Source organism: Argiope bruennichi, chromosome 10 (genome assembly GCF_947563725.1).
Source record: "Argiope bruennichi chromosome 10, qqArgBrue1.1, whole genome shotgun sequence".
Lineage (NCBI taxonomy): Eukaryota > Metazoa > Arthropoda > Arachnida > Araneae > Araneidae > Argiope > Argiope bruennichi.
Window position 1 is genome coordinate 94,324,400 of NC_079160.1, and position 22,413 is coordinate 94,346,812.

At 30.4% G+C, this 22,413-nt stretch overlaps 1 protein-coding gene across 2 annotated transcripts in view; it reads right to left on the reverse strand.

The window, feature by feature from the left end:
• LOC129988435 (glycine receptor subunit alpha-2-like) overlaps window positions 1-22,413 on the reverse strand; it is a 233,575-nt gene that overhangs the window by 36,318 nt on the left and 174,844 nt on the right. For both annotated transcript variants that reach the window (XM_056096662.1, XM_056096661.1), the window contains exon 5: window positions 2,100-2,194. In XM_056096662.1, coding sequence (XP_055952637.1) covers window positions 2,100-2,194 — 95 coding nt within the window. The remainder of the gene's footprint in view (window positions 1-2,099; window positions 2,195-22,413) is intronic.

Here is a 22,413-nt window from a genome sequence, read left to right on the forward strand (position 1 = left end):
AACAAGACAGCATATCCTATTTTACTGATTTTCCTTATTGCGTTTTCCCCTATAGTATTTACATATATACGAATATATAGACCCTTAAACTGTTAACTCTATGATAAATTTGACTCAAAACTAGAGCCATAGAGGGATCAACAATCCAGATAGTAAAGTTATAAGTTAAAAATCCTTTATTTCTTCCGTTATATTATTAATTTAGTAAGTCCTATGATATGGATAGACAAATAAGATTTCTATTGGCGAATTTCATTTAAAGTTTGTTTGCAACAATTTTGATTTACTGCAGTGTTGGTGATAGTGTTATGATTAAATATCAGATTTCGTCTGTATAATTCGTAGAGTTTTGCACACAAACCGTGATAATTTAAAAAGCAAACTACCTTTCAGAGAAATCATAATGCGAAAATTCACCAAAATCTCAAGACGGAATTTTTTTTTTTTTTTTTTGATGATTTCAATACATTTTATGATTTCTTTATAAGAAAGTGAAAAAGAAGAAAATGAGAAAAGAAATTTAGTTCTCTTAGGTATTTAAACTAAAATTTTGAATCAACTGTTAATTGTGTTCAGGACATATTGCCTATCTGTCTAGTCCGCTGATCTGATTACAGAATAGAAAGCATTTTGATACATGGTTCAACTGGAAGACGTCAAACAGAAATTATCTATCCATCGGTATACATGTTAATAGGATAAAAAAGAATGGAGCTAAATGGATGAGATATATCATTCAAATTTATCACCAAAATGATACATTTTTTTCCATTTTTTTTATAAAACTATCTGCACATACTAACTACTCTTTAATATTATTACGAAGTGATAAAACGTATCCCTGATATGCCGACCTTGGCGATAAAAGTTGGCGACCTTTGCGACGAAAGGAATCTTCTAGAGGACTCCAGATGGTCTCAACATTATATCACCGAGACCAGTTTTTCCTTGAAGCTTGGAGAAAGTTCTGGCACTTTTCCAAGATTGCACCACTTCCTGTAGGTGACATCACTTCATGTGAGAAGACTATAAAAAAAAGCAAGCACTCGAGACCGGGGATATTAGACAGCAAGCAAGCTGCTGAACTAGCGATTAAATGTACTGCGTTATTACGATTGATTAGCGGTATTTGTAGAAATTTATTTTTGTAACAATATGTTTCCTCATGTTTATAAGAAAACAATAGCTTTAATATGCAAGAGGAGCTATGGGTTTTAGCAAAGAATCTTTACGTCACAGTACCGGGATTGTATCTAATTGGGAATTATATCCGTTAATGACTAAACCAGCCGCCAGTCTATATTTCCATGTGTATGTGTATGCATTTAATAACTCACAAAAGACAAAATAGATAAATTAAATGTGGTATAAGGTAAGTTTTGGTAAAATAATATTAGGTGTTGTTAGAAATTTAAAAAAATGAAGGACTTGGAATATTCCAGAATCGTTGCGATAGCTCCAACAGGGCTTGAGTTCCACCAATTATTTTAAAACATTCTACCATTTGTCATTTGACCTACAAAAGGCAAAGGCCCACAGACGAGAATGTTTCAATCGAGTCGATTGTAGACGAGTGAATTCTTTCTTTGGAGTGTTGATCTGCAACGTCTTCTCTCTGAGCATTTTGTATTTTTTATGGTATTTTAATAATGATTTATTGCTTGTGTATTGTTGATTTCTGCAATTATTGTTTTGTGTTCGCTTCGTCAGTGTTTTTTAAAAATCTATATTTCGTATTTTTGTGTAGACTAAAGCGCTTTTTAAGAAGCCTAATGGATTTTTCACCATATAAACACAAGACATATTTTTCCTAATATATATTAAAACTTAGTTCTCAAGTAGAACAGACCAAAATACATATTCAATTCTTTCATTACATTACGAAGCTAAACATAAAAAATACCAGAGCATGTAAATATATGAAAATTTGACGGAATGAATCGTTTTTTTGCGAAAGGGAAAAAAGTGGATTTTTTTAGCAAGTATTAATTATCGTAAGTTTGTTTTTAATCCAAATAAATGAAAGTATATGTAATTTTCATAGATTAACAGCCGGGTGCATTTGGATTTTAGAAAATAGCAAAATACAATTCACATACCATCTTTTTTTGGAGGTTTCATCTTGTCATAAGACTTAGAATCGGGCAAGATATCAGCAAACTGAAGCAGCCTTTCGCCATTAACCGAAACTGTTCTGTAATACATAAGAATTTAGCATTAAGGAAAATTAGTATTAAAAAAATTAAGAATAAAAATATTGAAATGTTACATAGTATTATATTAATCAAAAATATCTCAAAATGAAAAAAAAATATTGAAATATTAATGGAGTATAAAATTAGAATTGAAAAAAAATTAAGAATAAAATTTAAATATCGAATTATTAAATAGCTTTATATTAATCAAAAAAAGAAAAATTATTGAAATATCAATGCACTATAAAGTTTCTATTTCTTTCAATACTATAACGTTTCTTTCAAAAATAGGAGATCCGAATTTATAATGGACATTGGACGTTTGAATAATTAATATATGAACATTGTTATTATAAGCGATAATAACCAAAATGGAATAAAATGAAGGATATAGACTTGTTTTATTTCAGTGAATTCCTTGAAGTCTGAATGTGAGTTTAACAGAAGTTTGAAATTACATTACTATTACAAACAGAGCCAGCGTTTTCGAATAACCCCATTTTCTAAATAAATTTTGATTTAATGTAATAATAAATATGAAAAAAAAACCCGTTATGCATAGTACAAAAAATAATAATTTCTGAATTGAAAACCGAAGACCAAAAATAGAATTGAAAATGTATAAAGTGCAGAAAGAAAAGAATTAAATAAACCAGAATAATAATGAATTTTATAATATATTTTAATTTTTAAATAATGGAATTTGTGGAATTTTTTTTATTTGGTGTTTTATAACCTTCTCACATTGTTTTCTGCATCTCAAACATTTTTGAATTTTGTTTTGACCTTCAGATTTTTAATAAAATGAATTCTATTTTTTACTTTTTACTAAGCAATTAAAAAAACATTTTGCAGGAGTCAAGCCCACTCAATCAGATATTAAAATGCATTTCGTAAACAACCGTATCAATTCTTTTGAAATCTGTATTCTAATCAATTTCATAAAATTTATTTTTGTTGAAAACTAATTTTCAATATTTTTGATTTCAAATAATAAATATTCTAATTTATATATGCTCTGTATATTTAATATTCTATTAAAAATTAAATTTTTATTTATTTTTGAATTTTTTTTATTTTAAGAATAAGTAATGTAATTTATATATTTTTACAATATTCTATATTTTTTTATTTTTAATTATTTTTAATCAAAAATATTGATTGAAAAGCTAAGAAAATACATATATTCTGATAGACATAATCTATCCAAATTGGAATTTTAAACACATTTATAATGAATTTTTATTCTGACAGAATATCCGAAATTTTTTCATTATGTTTTCGTTTTCTCTCAATTACTTTAAAGCATTGTTTGATTTTCAAGGAAAAAAATTTGTTTCCTAATTTTTACTATATTAATTAGAAACTACATTTTCATTATTTTCTACGTTTTACTCTCCAATACATTATTTCTGATTATAAGCGTTGTGAAATATAAAACTTAGTATTTGTGAAATTGAAATTTAGAAAGAACTAAATTTATGAAATCGTGTTTTCGTGACTCAATTCGTAGTCAGGATATCTAAAATTATGAAAATATTTTACTGTAATTTAGAATTATAAAACTGTATAAAATTTCAGAGTTTTAATATATGAGAAAATAAATAAAAATAGATTACAAAATTCCATCCTTAGAAACATAGAACGTTAAGCAAAGAAAGAGCTATATTCGAAAATAACAGATATTTTAAGACCTTAAATGTTACTTAAATTAATGAGAAAATGTAAACAAAATGATATAACAAATAGATTTTAAAAGTACATTCACAGCAAGTCCGTAACGTATTATGTTTACTGGTAGGGTTATATTTATTGATATCAACTGACATATTATATATATAAGCATGTAAATTTTTTAATAAAAAGCAATTTTGAAAACATTGAAGATTTCGTTTTATTTCATCCCGGAGAAGCACGTATTATGAACAAGCAGGAGCGACGAACACACACACACCAATACAGAACGACACAAAGCGAAAGGGGGAAAAAAATGAAGACCAACTGAACAATTTATTCCTGATCTTATATATCATGTGTTTTCTGCCACGTGTCGATTCTGATTGGAATTTCTCACACGTGTCGACCATGACAAGAGTCTGACCTTTAGAAGAAGGTAGCGTGAGGGGGTGAGGTAGTTTTCTAGGGTAGTTGACATCAGCGATTTTCTTTCGGCACGTGAGAACCACTGACGCAATTATTTTTTACAAAGCTTCAGTTGAATTAATTAAAAAGAAAAAGTGGAATGGGATCAGGAAATAAGAGAATATTTTAAAATGACTTTGACATGGGCTGAATTAGGCTAAAAATTTAGAAAATTAATTAGGATTAAATAAAGTTTTCAAATATCATTACAATCCCCTCCCCCCCACCGCAAAACATGGAAGTGCGTCGGGGCCCTTCGACACGCAGCCATACCTTACAATGGTGTTCAAGCAAGAAATTGAAATTTAAAGGCATATTACAAGTGATCCCTAAGTTTCCCTGGTCTTTACAGAATGAATTAAACGAGATTATTTAAAATATAAAAAAGATAAAGTGATATCTGTGAAAATATTGGCTAAACTTAAATATTCAATACCACCAAAAATTATAATATTAAAATGTACAATATAAAAAGGATTTTCTGAAGAAATTCAGTGTATTGTCTCTCAGTCTGTAAAATTGTCTCTATTTGGTGAGGAATGTCTCTAAAGAATGCTTGCACACAGTGTCCTTTAATAGTAGAAGGCTCACCAAAATTATCAAATTGTATATAAAATAATGGAATAATAAATTGAACTTATATAACAATACTATATCAACATAGTTATGATTTTTATATGTAAAATTGAATCCGAAAATATGAGATTCAAAATACTCTTATTATAACATTAATACTGAAAATAAATGACATCAAAATGTGTAATTTTAAAAGAAAAATTTTAATTTAATGTTTTTTTTCACTCATTTGAAAAATCTGTCATCATAATAGTGACATTCAAAATTTGAAAATATATGTTTATATAGAATTCTACGAATAGTTCTATTGAATATTGCAGTTGCATTTTTAATGACAATAGTTAGGACTTGAAATTCATAGTTTTAAAATATCATTACATATATTAATTTTTGTACTTTGCCAATTATTCATTTCACTTAAATATTGATTTCATAGAAGACTTGTTGTATAGATAATTTGAGAGAAAATGGAATGCATTATATCGTAACATTCGTAATAATGTGCTGCGAATGTGTTCAATAATTTAAAATAAAACAATAAAATAAAGGAAAAATATAAACCACTCTTTTTTAATTATTTTTAATCAAATTATATGTTCGAATTTAATGCTGATATGTTCAAAAACAATTTTTTTTTCACAAAATCCTGAAAAGAAGATCATATCATGAGAATGTAAGGCATCGAAATAAATAGTATAAAAAAATTAAACCATAAAATATTACAAGGGAAAATTAATTATTCTTTTAAATTTAAAAATTTACTGGGTGTGAATAAAAATAAAATTTCAATTTACTTAGAGTAATTTTATCAGTTCCTCGGATTTTTATGTTTCTAGGCATGTATATGTAATTTTGATAAAAAATATTTTCTACTACCGCTCACATTATTAAAAATATGTTTTAAAATTCATTTTTTTGTTGAATCCTTATATATGTGTTATATTTTTACATAAATGCAAGTGCTATTGATGCGCTATTTTTGCTACAATAATCTGAAAAAAGAATCGTTTAAAACATCCAAAAGATTCTGACTTGACTTTATTCTATCTTTTATTTAAAATTAAAATAAAGCTTGGATTTTTTTAATTATGTATCTGTAGCGTAATTTTGATTGAATGAATAAATAAAGTATACTGAATTTTAATAATTTTGTTTATCATAAATATCATTTATATGTTACTTTTTAATGGAAACAAATAATCTTACAAGGAATAATCTTTTGATAGTTATAAAAAGGTAAAAATAATAGATAATAAGAAAATACAATTTAACATACGTGAATTCTTTAATTTATGTGCAAATAATTTTCCCCAAATGAAACTAGGGATTTCTTTTTTTAAATATGATATACTGATTAAAGTAAATCTGCCTTTAAAAAAATAGAATGATGCTTTTATATTGAATGCTTTTCATGAATTATTCGAAATTTAATATCTCCTAACGTTTCACACAATATAAAATGCAAGAAATGAGTGTACCGTTAAATAAACCTTTTACAATTAATTAACTATTCAAATGCAAATTAAATATATCCTTTTGAAAGATTTATCTTAAAATATGAAATTGAAGTATTAAAAATCAGAAAATCGTTTTCAGAAATATTTTGTTTAAATTGAAATTAATCCTAAATGTCGTAATTATTTGAATTACACTTTTACGTTATTTTTTTATTAATTTAATTGAATGTTGAAATTAATCTCATTAATATTCTTAAAATGAATGTCATATTAAATTAAGTCATAGAAAGATTTGGAAACTTTCCATGATTGAAGAACAGGTAAGTATTCATTACAAATTTATTATTTTGAATTTTTAAATCATATGAACTGTAATATATTTATTTCTTAATTTGTACGCATTAATATTTGCATCTGTTTTAATTAATTTCTCGAAAACAGAAAAATTCTATTTCTTTTCTGAGTAGAATGTTTAATAAGATCTCAATAAGATGATTGAATTATTCAAGAAGTAGAAGTGAAACAACCTGATAAAATTTAATACGTTTCATTAAGGATAACTCAATTTTGATTACAGAATTATTACTTAATATTATAACTAATTAGTCAATAACTACTTGCAAACAATAGAATAAAGGAAGAATGAAGCTTCCATTCCTTAATTCATGTAATAAAAAAATAACAATATTTTGGAATGAGACTGTGATATGTTTTGATTCTGCATTGTGTAGTGAAGCAAGTTTCATAATAGTATTTTTTCCTTTTTTGTAATTAATTCTTAATAAGTTATTTATTAATCAATAACATAAATTACCCACTATATTTTGGATTTGAACGAAACTGAATTTTGAATTAAATTAATCAAATACTATCTATAAACTGAACAACGGCGTCCTGGCATAGGGGTAGCGCGTCTTCCCCTTGATCTGGGTGTCCCAGGTTCGAATCCCGGTTCTGGCATGGTTGTTCTTCTGTGTTCTATCTGCGAGGTGTGTGAATGTGCCTCCTGTAAAAGGGGGTTGTGCAAGATGAAGTAGCTAAGTCGTACTCTTAGCCCTAGTTGGCGATATTGAAAAAACAAGAGACACTCACTCGGCTTAAATCGCTGATAGATAACTGTCAGTGGGATTATAAATTGCCATAAGATGCTTCATAAGATTAATTATAAGATTATTTATTATAATATTATTTATAATAAATGTTAATTATAATATTATTTATAAGATTAATTAATGCTTTCAATACGGAATTTAAATTAAAATTTTTTTAAATTATGCTTTTATATTCCTTACATACTTGTGATCGTAAATGAAGTCGTAAAGTGAAGGGTCATCAAAAAAGAAATTTTGAAAACTGCATCAATTATTTTACTATGAAGAATTGCAACATTTCATAGTTTATTTGAAACTAGTAAAGAAGTCGAAATCATGATTCATATAAAAGGATCGAAACCATTTTGTGAGATAAAGATATTAAATGGGAATTTTATTTTTTATTCTGTCACTACTTATAATTAATAAAGAAGACTGTAATATGATTCATAAAAGAAGTACGAAGCCATTTTTTTAGATAATTAAATTTCATTATCAGCTTCGGTTAATATTCTATCATTACTTAAAACAAATAACTAAAGTTAATGTAATGAGATAAAAGCAATTACACTATTTCGTTAGATAATCGAAAATAGCTATCAGTTTCTGTTTTTTCATAGAAAAATGTTCTATTAGTTAAAAGAGTTATTAATATTTTTAGTTTCTATATAGCATTGATAAATCAAAGTTCTGTGAAAAATCAATAAAAAAAAAAAAAGGTTTTTAAGCAAAATTCCGTTTAGCAGCTGCTTGAAATTTTTAATAAAAGTGATATACATCTCCAGGAAGGAAAGGGCACATAAAATCAAGATAAAATTCTTTTAAGCTTCAGCTGCTGTAACATTTATCGGGGATTCCCCGCTTAGAAATGACGATGGAATCTCACTGAGATAAGAACAGTTTGTTAGCAGATGCCCGCTTTCGCTTTGGTTTTTCCCCCCTACTCGTTATCGGTGACGTGATATATTATAATCAGAAAATATAATATAATCTCCTAAATATTTAAACAAAATTATCGACAATCTATTAAGCAAAGATTAAAGAGACCGAAACTAAACTTATATTTTTATTGAAATGCGCCAACAATGTCTATTTGTTTAATCTGACATCTCTATTTGCTGTGTCTATCACCTGTCTATTAGATTAACAATGTCTGTTTTTGTAGACTATTTCCTATTCACTAACAATGTTGACTCTATGCCGCTTTGACTGAATTATCGTCATTCTCTATTTCTTTCTCTCTCTATATCTATATAAAAATAAGCGCCAAATTTGAGACTAAAAATGTTGTTTATTCGAAATTTTTTCTTCAATAATTCATCACGGTTGAGGGCCTTGAAACTTCTAGTGTATTGAATATAGAAATTATAAGGCATAATAGTATATATCATATTTTTTTCTTAGCTAGTTCTTCATAAGGATGATCTCACTTATGTTTTTCACTCATCTTTCTTATCCATATTTTCATAAGAATGACATTCATAATGATAATTTGGCAAAAAAAAAAATTATTTTGTTTCGCAAACAAGCATCTTGTACTTATTAGCATTCATAAAAGTTTTAAAGAAATATGGGAAATGATCTTTTTTTTTTTTTGATAATTGATCACTTTTTATTATGACATTTACACTATAAATTCCACACACAGAGGGAGAGAGAGAGAGAGATTATTCTTTGTATAACACACACACATACACACACACACACACACACACACACACACACACACACACACACACACACACACACACACACACACACACACACACACACACACACACACACACACACGTGCGTGTAGATTTATATCTTTATTTGTGTATTTCTACATAGTTTTTGTCTGATATTAATGAAACATACAGGCAAATCACTGTATATTTTTCAAAGCCCAAAATTCAATTAAAATTGAGCAAGATTTATGGTGATTTTTCAGCTTAATCTTATATAATTAAATACATTTCAGTTCAATCTTATATAATTCCATTGAAACCATTTTTATGAAAGAGTATTATTTCATAATTTTATACTGCGCTCATTCAATTCATTTTTATACTGAGCTAAAACTAAAAAAAAATATTTTTAATGATGTCATTTCTATGCAATTTTTCTCTAACTTTAATATTATTTAAAATTTAATTTGATATAAATATTTAACCATGTTCTTACTGCCACGATAAAATTCCACCTACTTCAGATTGCCATTAAGTTTTCAATTTGCCAATGTTAAAATTAAGATAAAATAATTGCTTTATTTCAACATTAAACAATAAGTATTAAACGAATTAGGGGTTTTGCTTCCGCATTTATTTCATTATATTTAATTTTTTAAATTTCAACTCGCAGAATATTTATTAGACTGATTCATTTAATTTCATATAGCACAGTCTCATCGAATTACAAACTGTTGAATTGCTACTAAATGCACATTCCTTATCAATACTGTAACAGCCAGAAATCAGGCCTGTATAAATATTTAAATAAAACACGCAACTAAGGTTATTTGATCCTTCGAATAAAACCGTTTAGTATAAATCCAATATATCTAATTTATTGCTAAGTATTTAATCATTAACCCATTTATTTTAAGCCAAATATTGTCTGCAAATGAAAATCGATACTAAGTCAAAATTCATTACACTGTAAATTGCGCGTAAATGACTTGCATCGTTAAAATCTCTGAATATCATAAGTTTTGTGACTCTAAGCATTTCATAACGCACGGAATAAATCTATGATTTAATTTATAACCATGATATTGCGGCAATTTTCAGAGGCAATCTTGTTAGATAATCAAATTCACTTTAACCTGAAACGGAACTGCAAGAATTAATCTCTTCGAATGATTGGAATAGTTTCGCCCTTAACGAGAAATACTTAGAAAGAATGCGCGTTTCACGATGATTATGAAATACACAATTTATGTCAAAAATACGGTGTCAAATATAATATAATTTATATTGATATGTATTCCTAAGATTATGTAAATTTTCCTATATTTAATGGATGTGTTTTGATGCTGAATTGCAAAGTCATCTGAGTAATTGCAATTTTGTATCTGAGATAAATATCAAATATTGTTTTGTAGAAAATATTTTTTTCTGTTCTTATATGTTGCTTTCTTTTGCACTTATAAGGGAATCAATATATGTGATGTCATTGCTGCTCGGATTAATGACGTCACAGGATGAAAACGGGCTGTTAATGTAATATTGCTTGAAATAGAAAATATTAAGCTGAATTTCAAGAAACTGAAGAATAAATATAATCGATTTGAAAAAAACTGAAACTTCTAATTATTTCACACAAACACGAATAAAAAGAAATGTATACTGCTTATGAAGTTGTTAACCATATTACGCAGGTAAGTCAACCAACTGACTCGCCGACCCGCCACGATGGCACACGGATTTAAACCATAAGACTGAATGACCGGACCGCCGCAACAGCAACACTGGCAGGAACTATGGTTGAGTCCTAAGGGCCGTCACCGGCCACGGTACAACACACTCCGAAGGAAGTACGTCCCGTCATCGATGGGAGGAGTCAGATCCCCCACTTATTTGTGTACCCTCCAGGGTGGCGAAATCCAACCACCATGCCGGAAGCATCTCATCCTGAATTCGAGGTGCCCCCCGGGGGGTCATATTACGCAGGTAAGATAAATTTAAAATTTCACAATGATATAAAATATAGTTTTAAAAAGAGAAATTTCAAGAATACTAAATAGATGATGATAATCGCAGCAGATAATTACGTCAGATTATCCATTTATCGACAGCTTATATCAAAATATAACTAAATAAGATGATTTTGTCCATTTCTATTGCATTTCAATTTCAAAAAAATTACTGCTTACTAGATTTCTAAAAATGCAAATCTTATCTTTTTTACTTCTGATAATGCAGAAATAACATTTCATTTGACATCTATGTAACAGCACATTATCTTACGTACTACTGTGAAGTCACACACTTTTCTCTCCTCCAGAATTCGCATTAGATTCTAAAACTGGCCCAACAGAACGAACTAATTTCATCTTTTAATCCACTTTGGCTATTTAAGTTTAATTTAGTTATTTCAGATTCCCGATATGAAGCAACACAACTGGTGCTTTGAGCGAGAATTCGGAATTTTGAGCTGAGGTCAGAAGACGAAAATGCTATTTGAGCTAATACTTTATGAACTTCGGTGTGACAAGAGCGGGAGAAGATTTAACTCTCTGCATTATAATTAACTTATAAAATATGAGGAATCATCGGTGAAATAGAATTTTGTGCTTCCAAACCATTACCTATAGGCTCTTGTTTACTTTGTCTGAATCGCTGATATAGCATTTCTAGCAAATGGTAATTCGCTTTGTGCAAGATTTGGTTGATTTATTCGCAAAAGTTATTTATAAATTCTAGGAGTGATTAAAAAAATAATAAGACTACTCCACTTGCTTATTTTTAAAGAATACGGATACATATTGCGACTTTCGGGTTTCGCCAAAATCGCCAAGAAAATGGGTTTATTAGACGATTTTTAAATTAAAAATTGCCAAATTCTTTTATTCATAAGGTGCCATGATTTTTGTATTTTTGATTTTACTAGGTGATTATCAGATTATGTTAAGCTCACAAATCTCCATTATTCAACCGAAATGTCTGCTATTTGGGGTTAATTGATTTTTAAGCTTCCATCAGATAAATGTTTTTTGCATTTTAAAATTTTCATTTTAAATCTCATATGGAGTCTTGAAATTCTATCAAGTTATATCAGAAAGCTGTCATTATTATTTGCTTTGTTCACGAAATTTCAATATACATTCATATTTTTGCTTACATGGGTATCTAGACACTCGCTTCAAAAATTAGCATCCTATATACTTAATATTAGACTTCCAATTATATTTTCTTTTTATATAAATGCACAGACATTCATTTAAAAGCAACCGGAATCCTATTTATATGCGATAATTATTAAATTTACTGAAATGTAGCAGCACTTCCAAGAAAAATAATAAAAGTTGTTCAAAACGATGTCGTTGAAGGTCATCTCTAACTAAAGAAAATCGATGAAATCTCTCCTTCGGAGATTTTCACAAAAGAAACAAATGCCTTTAGACGATTTTAAATGAACTCCAAGTCTTTAACGCAGAAGAAAAGAAATAATACGAGGTATTATCCAGACTAAGATGGCTTTTCTCTGTTGCTCTATAGAGCGGAATTACCCACGATTACCTTCCCGATTTTTGGAAGAAAAGTGTTACTTGAAATGAAAAATGAGCAAGATCTTGATCACAAATGAATTCTTTGGAATTAAGTGGATTTCTTCTGGATTTAGCAAATGAAGAGAATGTCATCACGTTGAGCTTAAAACTTCTTTTAAGGTGACTGAATTGAGTAGAGGGGTCATGCATGTAATGCTGATTTACAGAGCGACTCAGTAGTAGTAAAAATACAATAAACGGAAGACACAAATATTTTTTTTCTTAATTGTATTCAGAAAGTGTTTAAAAAAACCAATTTTTTTTTTGAAATTCGATTTGACATGTTGCAGAAGAGTGATACTGGGTGCAAATAATTTTCTTTCTTTCTTTTTTTTTTCCTTTTTTTTTTACTATCTCGTATGCGAAGTATTCAAAGAGAAAATGTTTTAATCATCGAAAATCTCTATCTTGAGTAATTATTGCAATTGCCAAAAATGTTGCATTTTCATCAAAGACATTGAAACATTGCTGGTGTCCTAGCATAGGGGTAGCACGTCTTCCCCATGATCTAGGCGTCATGGGTTCGAGTCCTGTTTCGGGCATGGTTGTTATTTACCCTGTGTTCTATCTGTGAGATGCGTGAATGAGCCATTCCCCCCCCCCCACACGTAAAGAGGGGTTGGGCGAGTGTGTGCGTGTTTCTTCTTCATATGACCTAGAAGTCAGACTTCTGCCCTCGGGTGCTCAAGGGTCTTTACCTTCAGAAGCTACTGCGCAAAAACATCGCTTAAAATAGTCACACAACAATAACTTATAATGGTTTTAAAAGTAAAATCTTTCAAAGTCGAAAAAAGAAATTTTTGTGTCTATGGCTGTCACAAATGTCTGTCCATATAACTCAATAGAACATTAAGTCAGAAGAATGAAATTCGGTGCATGATATTTATACCAAATTTGTAAATCTTTGACACATTTTGGACGCTATACATTCGTATAAAATTTATCCATCCGACTTTCTGTGTGCAAGAAAATATAATAATCTTAAAATGTAAAGAACCAGAAAGAAAATATGGTACACAATATTATCATTTAAAATACAAGTCCATATTACATTTTTAACACATTCTGATAACGAATTGAGCATCTATCAGTCTGTTCCTTAGCATAGAACTAAATGCAACAGCTAAAAAGTGAAACAACTTAGATAAACGAAATTTAATATGCGAGCTTGTTATTAAAATTATACTTTTGAGTCCAATTTTGGTTTTAATCGGTCAAAACAAAGCATCTGAAAAGAATTTTCTTTACTAAACTACTTTCTGCACAAAACATCATACGCAGCACGAAAGGCTTATACGAGGAAACGTGAAGATAAATATCAAGACCTTTATAATCTTGCCCCCAAAACCACAACTTTTATAAGGGGGAAGGGGAACTAACACTTTGGGAGTAAACGAGAAAACTTTAGGAAAAGGCAGGTTTAGTCATGTTCTTAAATTTCTTCTTAATGGCTTGATGTCTTAGCTTATTGAGACAGGAAACAAAAATAAAGACAAAAAAATCCTCTAATTAATGAATCTAACAGACAAAAATGCATCAAATGTTTCACGCGGATAATCAAAGATGATACGAGTCATGAAAAGGTAGTTTTCAAGATTGTTTTATTATTGTGAACAAATTTAGGTTATGGCGAAAATAATAGTCATTAGTAGCAAGAATAACTAACGCCCGACCTGTTAAGCAATCTTTATGAGCTAGCAAAATTAAGATTTGATTTCCAAAATCTCTGCTTATTAGTCTTAGACTAATACTAATCCTTTACTAGTCCTCAACTCATCCTAACTTATTCACATATAGTTTGAATTTGCTTGAAGCAGATGGTCAGTTTATATACGCATCTGTTTTATAATAAGGCAGGTTTTATAATCTGGAATCAGGAGATTATCAGTCAAGGAATCAGTCTTTTCTGCCAGGAGATTAGCTCCACCGTTCATGAAATTACTATGGAATTTACAGTTGGCATTTAGGAATACAGACTATTGTCGTGACCGCACGGATGAGGGAACTAAAATTAAATCCCAATGGCCATCACTCGTTGCAACAATTCCTTTCACGGTATATTTTCCCCAAACGAGAATTAATCACTTTACGAAAGTTTCTCATGTCTGAGGTGCACCCCAGTGGGGGCTAGATCTATAGAAAACAGATTGATTGATTCTCCAGAACTAATAATATGAATCTTGCAAAACTGACTGTATCACTGGCACCTTTGGAAACTTTATAAAGAGATTTATCCTATCCTTGGAGGGGGAATAATTATTGTGAAAAGAGAAGAGATGAAAAAACTGATTTATTATACAGAAATTCTTATTTCGATTGTCGAGGTACCTGCTGTCCCTCTTAACTCAGCTTAAAGTTGGCATACCAAGCTGAATTATGCAAATACAATACTTAGCTGAGTTATAAAAAAAAACGATTGTCGGCTTAGCAGTAAACTTAATACTAAAGAACCCCCCCCCCCATGCGAACCGTAGAGTAGTAACTGATTCAATCCACGGCATTTCTGAACGTCTCATCTTACCGTTCTCACCGTCAACGTTCATCGTAAAATCTATTATTACCCAGCCGAAGCCATCGGGTATTATCAACAGACAACACTCTTCATAACCAGGGAACTGAAAGAAACAACAGGCTGCAAAAGAACAAAACAGCAGCCGATACTTTAACATCAACACCATCTAGACACACAAATAAGCAAAACATTCTTTTAATGGAAAACCTCTTTGACAGACCCATACACAAAAAACATATCTTAAGAGTGTGCAGAATTCTTTTTTTCTTTGCTGAAGCCATCCAAACATTAACGCATTAAACAAAAAATCTATCCAAACATAACAAACATCCAAACATTGATCAACCGTAGTTCATCAATAAACTTCTTCATGTTAACACCTTCTTGCTCATCACATAGAACAATTTTCATAAAAATACCTAATGTGATCAATCCATCAATAGTCTACATGTTATATTATGTCGACTACATATTACAGATGTAGTCGTTTTTTTTTTGTTCTGAACTATAACATCTGCTAATGGAATTTAAGTAAGCATGAATTCACCACTATTCTGCAAATGAAATATACGGTTGCTATCACAATCCAAATCATCTCTACAAAAGGTTGAGTGAGCTTGGAGAAACACAAAATTTCTTCTCCTGCATGTGCTGTTTCTTATTGTTCTTTATTGTTTTCGATATCGAATGCTATACATTTTGTCCAGAGTACTGTGAAACAGTGAATTATTCCTGTCGTGCTTCGCTTCAATGGTTTATGAGTGGAACATCAATTTGATTATTTTAATTTCCACTTGTTCCACTTTTCATTCATCTACAATCATCAAAACAAGTAGAATTTCAAAATCTTGGGGTAACCGTTTTTTATTATACATTTATTATGTTGTTCTTGTATAAATAAAATTTCATGGTGCTGATTTAACTGTTCATTTTTAGTACATTCATTATGATGTTTCTGTTCTGCGGCAAGATCGAAGAAAGTTGTATCCTTTTCCAGTGATCTTACATTCACTATTTCGACCCATTCTGAGGCATACGTTAAAATCTGAATGACCAGACCTCCTCGACATCAAAGACGGAAACTAAGGTTGAATCCTAAGGTCTATCACCGGTCACGATACAACTTATCAGTGGAAAGCAAGTCCCGCATTTGGAAAGGAGTAGTCGATCCCACACCATTTCAGTACCACTCGGGTGCCGAGAACCACCCATCATGCCGGAAGTTTCTCATTCTCATATCTGAGGTGCCCCCCGGTGGAACTCCTTTTCCAGCGATGCACTATGTATCAACATGATGGTAATCACCGGAACTCAAATTATATCATATCATATTACCTTTATTATGTAGTGAGGATCCATCTCAATTTATATCCCGTATGGATATTCCGTATCTCCTTTTATATCCTGTATAGATAGTCTGTATCAGCGTAGACATGAAATCTGTGAAAAATGTCTAAGTCATTGCGACTGGACTAATATATCTGGATTCCTTATCTGGACTATATATCTGGATGATGATACCAATTATTCGACATTATTGTTATAAACGTGTAATTTGGCTTTCCAGAACGAATAGTAATCATAAGAAAGACTGATTTACAGTCATCTGTATTCGATGCTGTCGGATGCCGAGCCAGTGATCTCAAAGCTTGGCGACCATTTGGCGACTTGGCGATGAATTTGGCGACTTTGGCGACAAAATGGATAATGTTCGAAACTTTGAGAATTTTGTCGATCCGTCCATTAGTAATCGAGATACGTCTGATTGAGTCTAGAAGATTCTAGGCCTGCCTCCCGGGAACTATAAAAGGCCGGTACTCTCAAGCTGTGGTTGTCGTCGTCGACAAGTAACGAGTCTTCGAGAGGATAGCGAAGCAACGGCGGATTGCCAGCGTTGTGTGGAGATATTGCTGAATTGCTGTGTGCCGAGTCCTGTTATCTACTGTGGAAGCAGCGTCGTCTTGTGTAGTAGCCAGTTGTGAGAAGTAGTGAGTCTACAGCTAAAGCGAAAAGAAGACAGCGAGAAGTTCAGCCGTTGGAGAAACCGTAGAGCGAAGCTCCCAGGATCACCTCTCCTACTGGATTCTGTCTAGCCGCTCCTTGTGCTGTGGAAGATTACTACTTGTGGGCTACAGTTTACTGTAGTGTGCTGTCCTGTGTTCGTATCGGCTGTAAATATTTGTCGTCTGTGTGTTCGTCGTCTTTGTGTACTAATGTTCTTCGTTTAAATAAACGTCGCTGTTTTCTACTGAAGCCTGCTGATTGTGTTCTTACACCATACACCCACTATCAAAAGAACCCGGTGGTGAAGTGAAATCCGTAACATTATTAAAAACATTTGTACATCCAATCCTTTGCATTTAGTGAATTCTCAACCAATCAGTTTGAAAAGCACTTTGCATTTGTGCCATCATGATACTTGAATGCTTCAAAGAATATCGTATTAGTTAAACCTTTTATGAATAGTTTTAATCAACTCTCAGCATTTAGCCTTACTTTCTGCATTTTGAAAACATATTTACGCCATAACTTACTCCTTTTTTAAGCAAGGGGATGATTTCAATCAAAATCTAGATAAAATAGTAAATCTGATAAAACTGTGATATTCTTCGATATTTTATTATAATAAAAGAACAAGAAATTAACGTGTCTTCACTGAAAACTTATCTACATATGTTAAACTTAAAATTGATAAGGCTTATTTTATTTTTAGAAAAACTAAATTTCGACATACTTTCAAACAGTTCTTTGAAATTTCAACAACATATTACAGAGGAGCTTGAAGTAAAAGTAACTAATTAAAGAGACTTTAACACATATTGAAAGAACAAACAACGCTGCTCTTTTAACAAAGAAAGAAAAGTTTATAATTAAAGTGTCATGGAAGTTGTCGAAAGCTTTAATTACTTGAGCTTAAGATTATTCTCCGATGTATAGAAACCTCGAATCATTGCTTTGAAGAGTAATTTGTTTGCCAAGAATAATCTTTTTCTTTGAAAATTTAATAGGTAGTATTTTACAAAAGAATGGATTTTATTAAGTTAATTAAAAGGGTTTTCCTGATTTTTTCAATCGAGGATATAATTATACCTATGAATAGAGTTTTTTTTATTTTGTTCGAAAATGACAAAGTATATTCAATTTTATATTTACATCACATCAAGGTTGAGTGATTAAAATATTATATTGGCAAAAAGAAATCAAAGGAAATAATCTCGTTGTAAACAAACTATTTTGTAATGCAGTCTGATATCTTTCTTTTGTAACATCCGAAATAAAGAAAGATAAAATATTGAATCAGATGAAATTGGAAAAAATTATCTGCAGCTTATTCTGTTTAAGTAAAAAAAAAATTAAATTAGAAGACAGCATCGGTGCTGAAAAGTATGAATTTATAAAATTGTCACGAGAAGTACACCTTACTTTTATTTGATAAATCCAACTTTCAGTATGAATAACACATTACCGGGAAGTGCAAACATGTTTTTATTTTTACACATAACAAATGGCTTAATTTAGAGTAAAAATAAAGAAAAATCAACAAAAAACTTCTAAATTGGAAAGTTCCAGAAGCATTTTAAATAAACATACGCAGAATTTTGCCTCAAAAAATTGAGATTACACTAATGATATTTTTGTAATATCACGCATAGAAAAAAGTGTCACTATTAAGTTGCATGTCTTTTTGCTCTTATAATGGCCTCTAAACGTCATGGTACCGATTCGACCAATTTTTGGTAGTATCTGAAGATATTTTACCCCATTCTTGTTGCAACACTTGTTTTGAATGGGTTTTGTTTCAAATTTTGTGTTTTTGGATCACTGCTTCGAGTGTGGCCCACGAATATTCAATGGCATTGATGTCGGGGTACTGTGGTGGTGTGTGTAACTGCGGTTTACAATGAAAAAGACACCATATTTTAACGTTACATGCATTCTGTTTGGGATCGTTGTCCTGCTGGAAAATGGAATTTCCATCTAAACGCAAAATTCTAACACGTTCCTTTATATTGCTGCGACCATATGGTTCATCCAACTTGTTGAGGAAACTTTTCAAATCATAGGCAGAAGTGTAAATCATGAAACTGTGCGAAATGCCATTAGACAAGCTGGATATAAAAGTCACATTGTGAGAGAGAAACCGTTCATCAGCTTGCAAATTCAAAAAATGCTTTTGAAGTGTGCAAAAACTCATCAATTGAAGACCAATAACCTTTGGAAGAAAGCTATATTTAGTAATGAAAGAAAACTCAACATTTTTGGCAGTGACAGCCATAGTTCTGTATGGAAAAAGCCTAATACTGCTTTGTATCCACAAAAATTTACGTCTTACAGTTAAACATGATGGTGGCACCGTCATGATTTGAGGTTGCATGAATTCATCCGGGGTAGGAAATTTAATTTTTATAGATTGCATTATAAACGATATAGTTTACTTATATATACTTCGCAGTAATATAAAGAAATGTGCTAAAAATTTGGATTTAGATGAAAATTTCATTTTCCAATAGGACAACGACCCCAAACAGAATGCACGCAGTGACGAAATATAGTGTCTTTTTCATAGTAAACAGCAGTTACACACACCACCACAGTACCCCGACATTAATACCATTGAATATCTGTGGGTCACACTCGAAGCAGTGATCCAAAAACACAAAATTAGAAACAAAACTCATTCAAAACAATTGGTGCAAGAAAAATGGGGTAAAATATCTTCAGATACCACCAAAAATGGGTCGAATCGGTACCACGACGTTTAGAGGCCATTATAAAAGCCAAAAGACATGCCACTAAATTTCGACACGCTCTTTCTATGCGAGATATTACGAGAATTTCATTAGTGTATTCTCAATTTTTTGAGGCAAAATTCTGCGTATGTTTATTCAAAAGGCTTCTGAAACTTTTCATTTTAGAAGTTTTTCGTTGATGTTTCTTTATTTTTACTCTAAATTAAACCCTTTGTTATCTGTAAAAATAAAAACATGTTTGCACTTCCCGGTAATGTGTTATTCATACTGAAAGTTGGATTTATCAAATAAAAGTAAGGTGTACTCTCAATTTTTTGAGCCACTGCATATTATATTATATATATATATATATATATATATATATATATATATATATATATATATATATATATATATATACGGGGTGATATCAGTAAAGTTTCTTTTAAGCCCTTTGATTTCATATTGGTGTCTCGTACAACTAGGCAAATAACATGTGCCTATAATAAAGTGGCTGGGATGAATTTATGAGAGAGGTTCCCCAGCACAAGTACCCTTAGTGGCCTATTAGCACAGCCATTCAAAAGGAAATTTCAGATATTGTTATTTGAAAGAACGCTCTCAAGATTGTGATGATTTTAAACAACAGAGCTTTTAAGGTTATGGTTATTACAGTTAAAATTTTCGAAAGGCAACATTCCTTTTTTCCCTGCGTAAATTCGTCAGGGAATAGGAAAAAAGCTATTACCTGTCTTTCATGAAGAGAACAAAATTCAATTATTCCTTTCTGAGTCTGTTGTACTTTTCATTGCATACCGCAGAGGATAATTTACCCTTAATTTGTATTAAAATATTGTGTTGTAAAGAATAAAGAATCATCTTACATCATAGCGGGTAACTTCTTACTTCTTTGTATTAGAATATTATGAAGTACAATCATTTTTGTATGACCTTTACGTGACATCCAAATAATAAATTTACTAAAATCGGCAGAGAAAAATAATAATTGCTATTGTAGCAACTTTACATGGAAAATGCTAAACATTCTTACATCACACTTTTAATTTGATTTTCTTTCAAGGACGAATATAAGGCGGAAACAATGAAAGCTACTTCATCTTACTAAAGTCAAGAGATTAACTTAAGTTCCTTCCTTTTACTTGAAGGAAATTGTATTAACTGTTAATTTATGGTGTTCTTCGCTTCCTTCCACCTAACTTTGCCAGCCGTATAATTTTCATTTCCAGAATCTCCACCCTTTAAATAATTCCCTTTCGAAACCTCTAATTATCTCCTCATTCAAGTAATCTCCTTCTTTCAAAAGATTATGACATTTTGCGGGTTTAATTCGTTATATTACTCTAATGAAAATGAAATTTCTTCGAAAAGTAAGAGTTCAAAATGAAAATGTCGAAACTGTGTTGTTTTAGTTCTACGAAAAAGCCACAAACTTCCAAGACTTAAGATTAAGTCTGTTATTCTAAGAGGTTCATTAGCTTTTGAAAAGAAGTTATTTAGATCAAAGGGCTGTAGGGTGAAACTTTCTTGGAAATGTTTTCAATAAAAATAAAGGATTAATATGAAAATTCGAAGAATAGATAGGTTTTATTTTATTTCTAAGATGAAGACAGTAAAATTGCACTACTTTGTTGAAGCGAAGTTCACTAAAATTCTGTTTTTGAATCTATCAAAAATCATTCTATTCTGAAGCAATTTTTCATTCTGAGAATTTTATGATATGTTTCATTTGCACATATGCCAAAGTATAATACTATGTTGAACCAAAAATCGCTAAAATTCTAGTTTTGTGCCTATGAAATATCTGCACTGTTTCTATTCGTAAGAAATTTTTCATTAATATAATTTTATGATGTTTTATGTTTCATTCGTTCATATGCAAAAGTGTAATACTATGTTGAAGCGAAAATTGCTAAAGTTCTTTGTTTTCAGCTTATGAAAATCTCCACTGTTTCTGTTTCTAAGCAATTTTCCTGGAGCTCTTTAAAGTCTTTTTCTGAAGCAATTTAAAAGCTCTAGAACATAGGGAAGTTGATGAAAAATCAGTAAAAAATTCCCTTTTCACAAGTAAAAAACAAGCTATGTTAAATAAAAGTGCTAAATAATAATAGTGTTTTAATTATAAAAGATTAATATTGGAGTTAGTGAACGATATTCTTTTTTGAAAATAACGCATTTATTATTTTTGGACAATAGAGTTGAGCCATTTAAAAATGTCGAAATAATGCAAAAGACTTATAAAACGAAATGAAAACCAATAAGCTTTACGTTAGGACTTTACGATGATGTTGGGTAAATCGATAAGAAACCATAAAATTGGCTGCATAGCCCAGCAGAAATTTTTTTTCGGATATTTTATGGGGATTCAAATATCCTATAGCGCGAATACTTTTTTTTTTTATTATAACACCAAACAGCAGCATTTCTTATTTTTCTTCTAG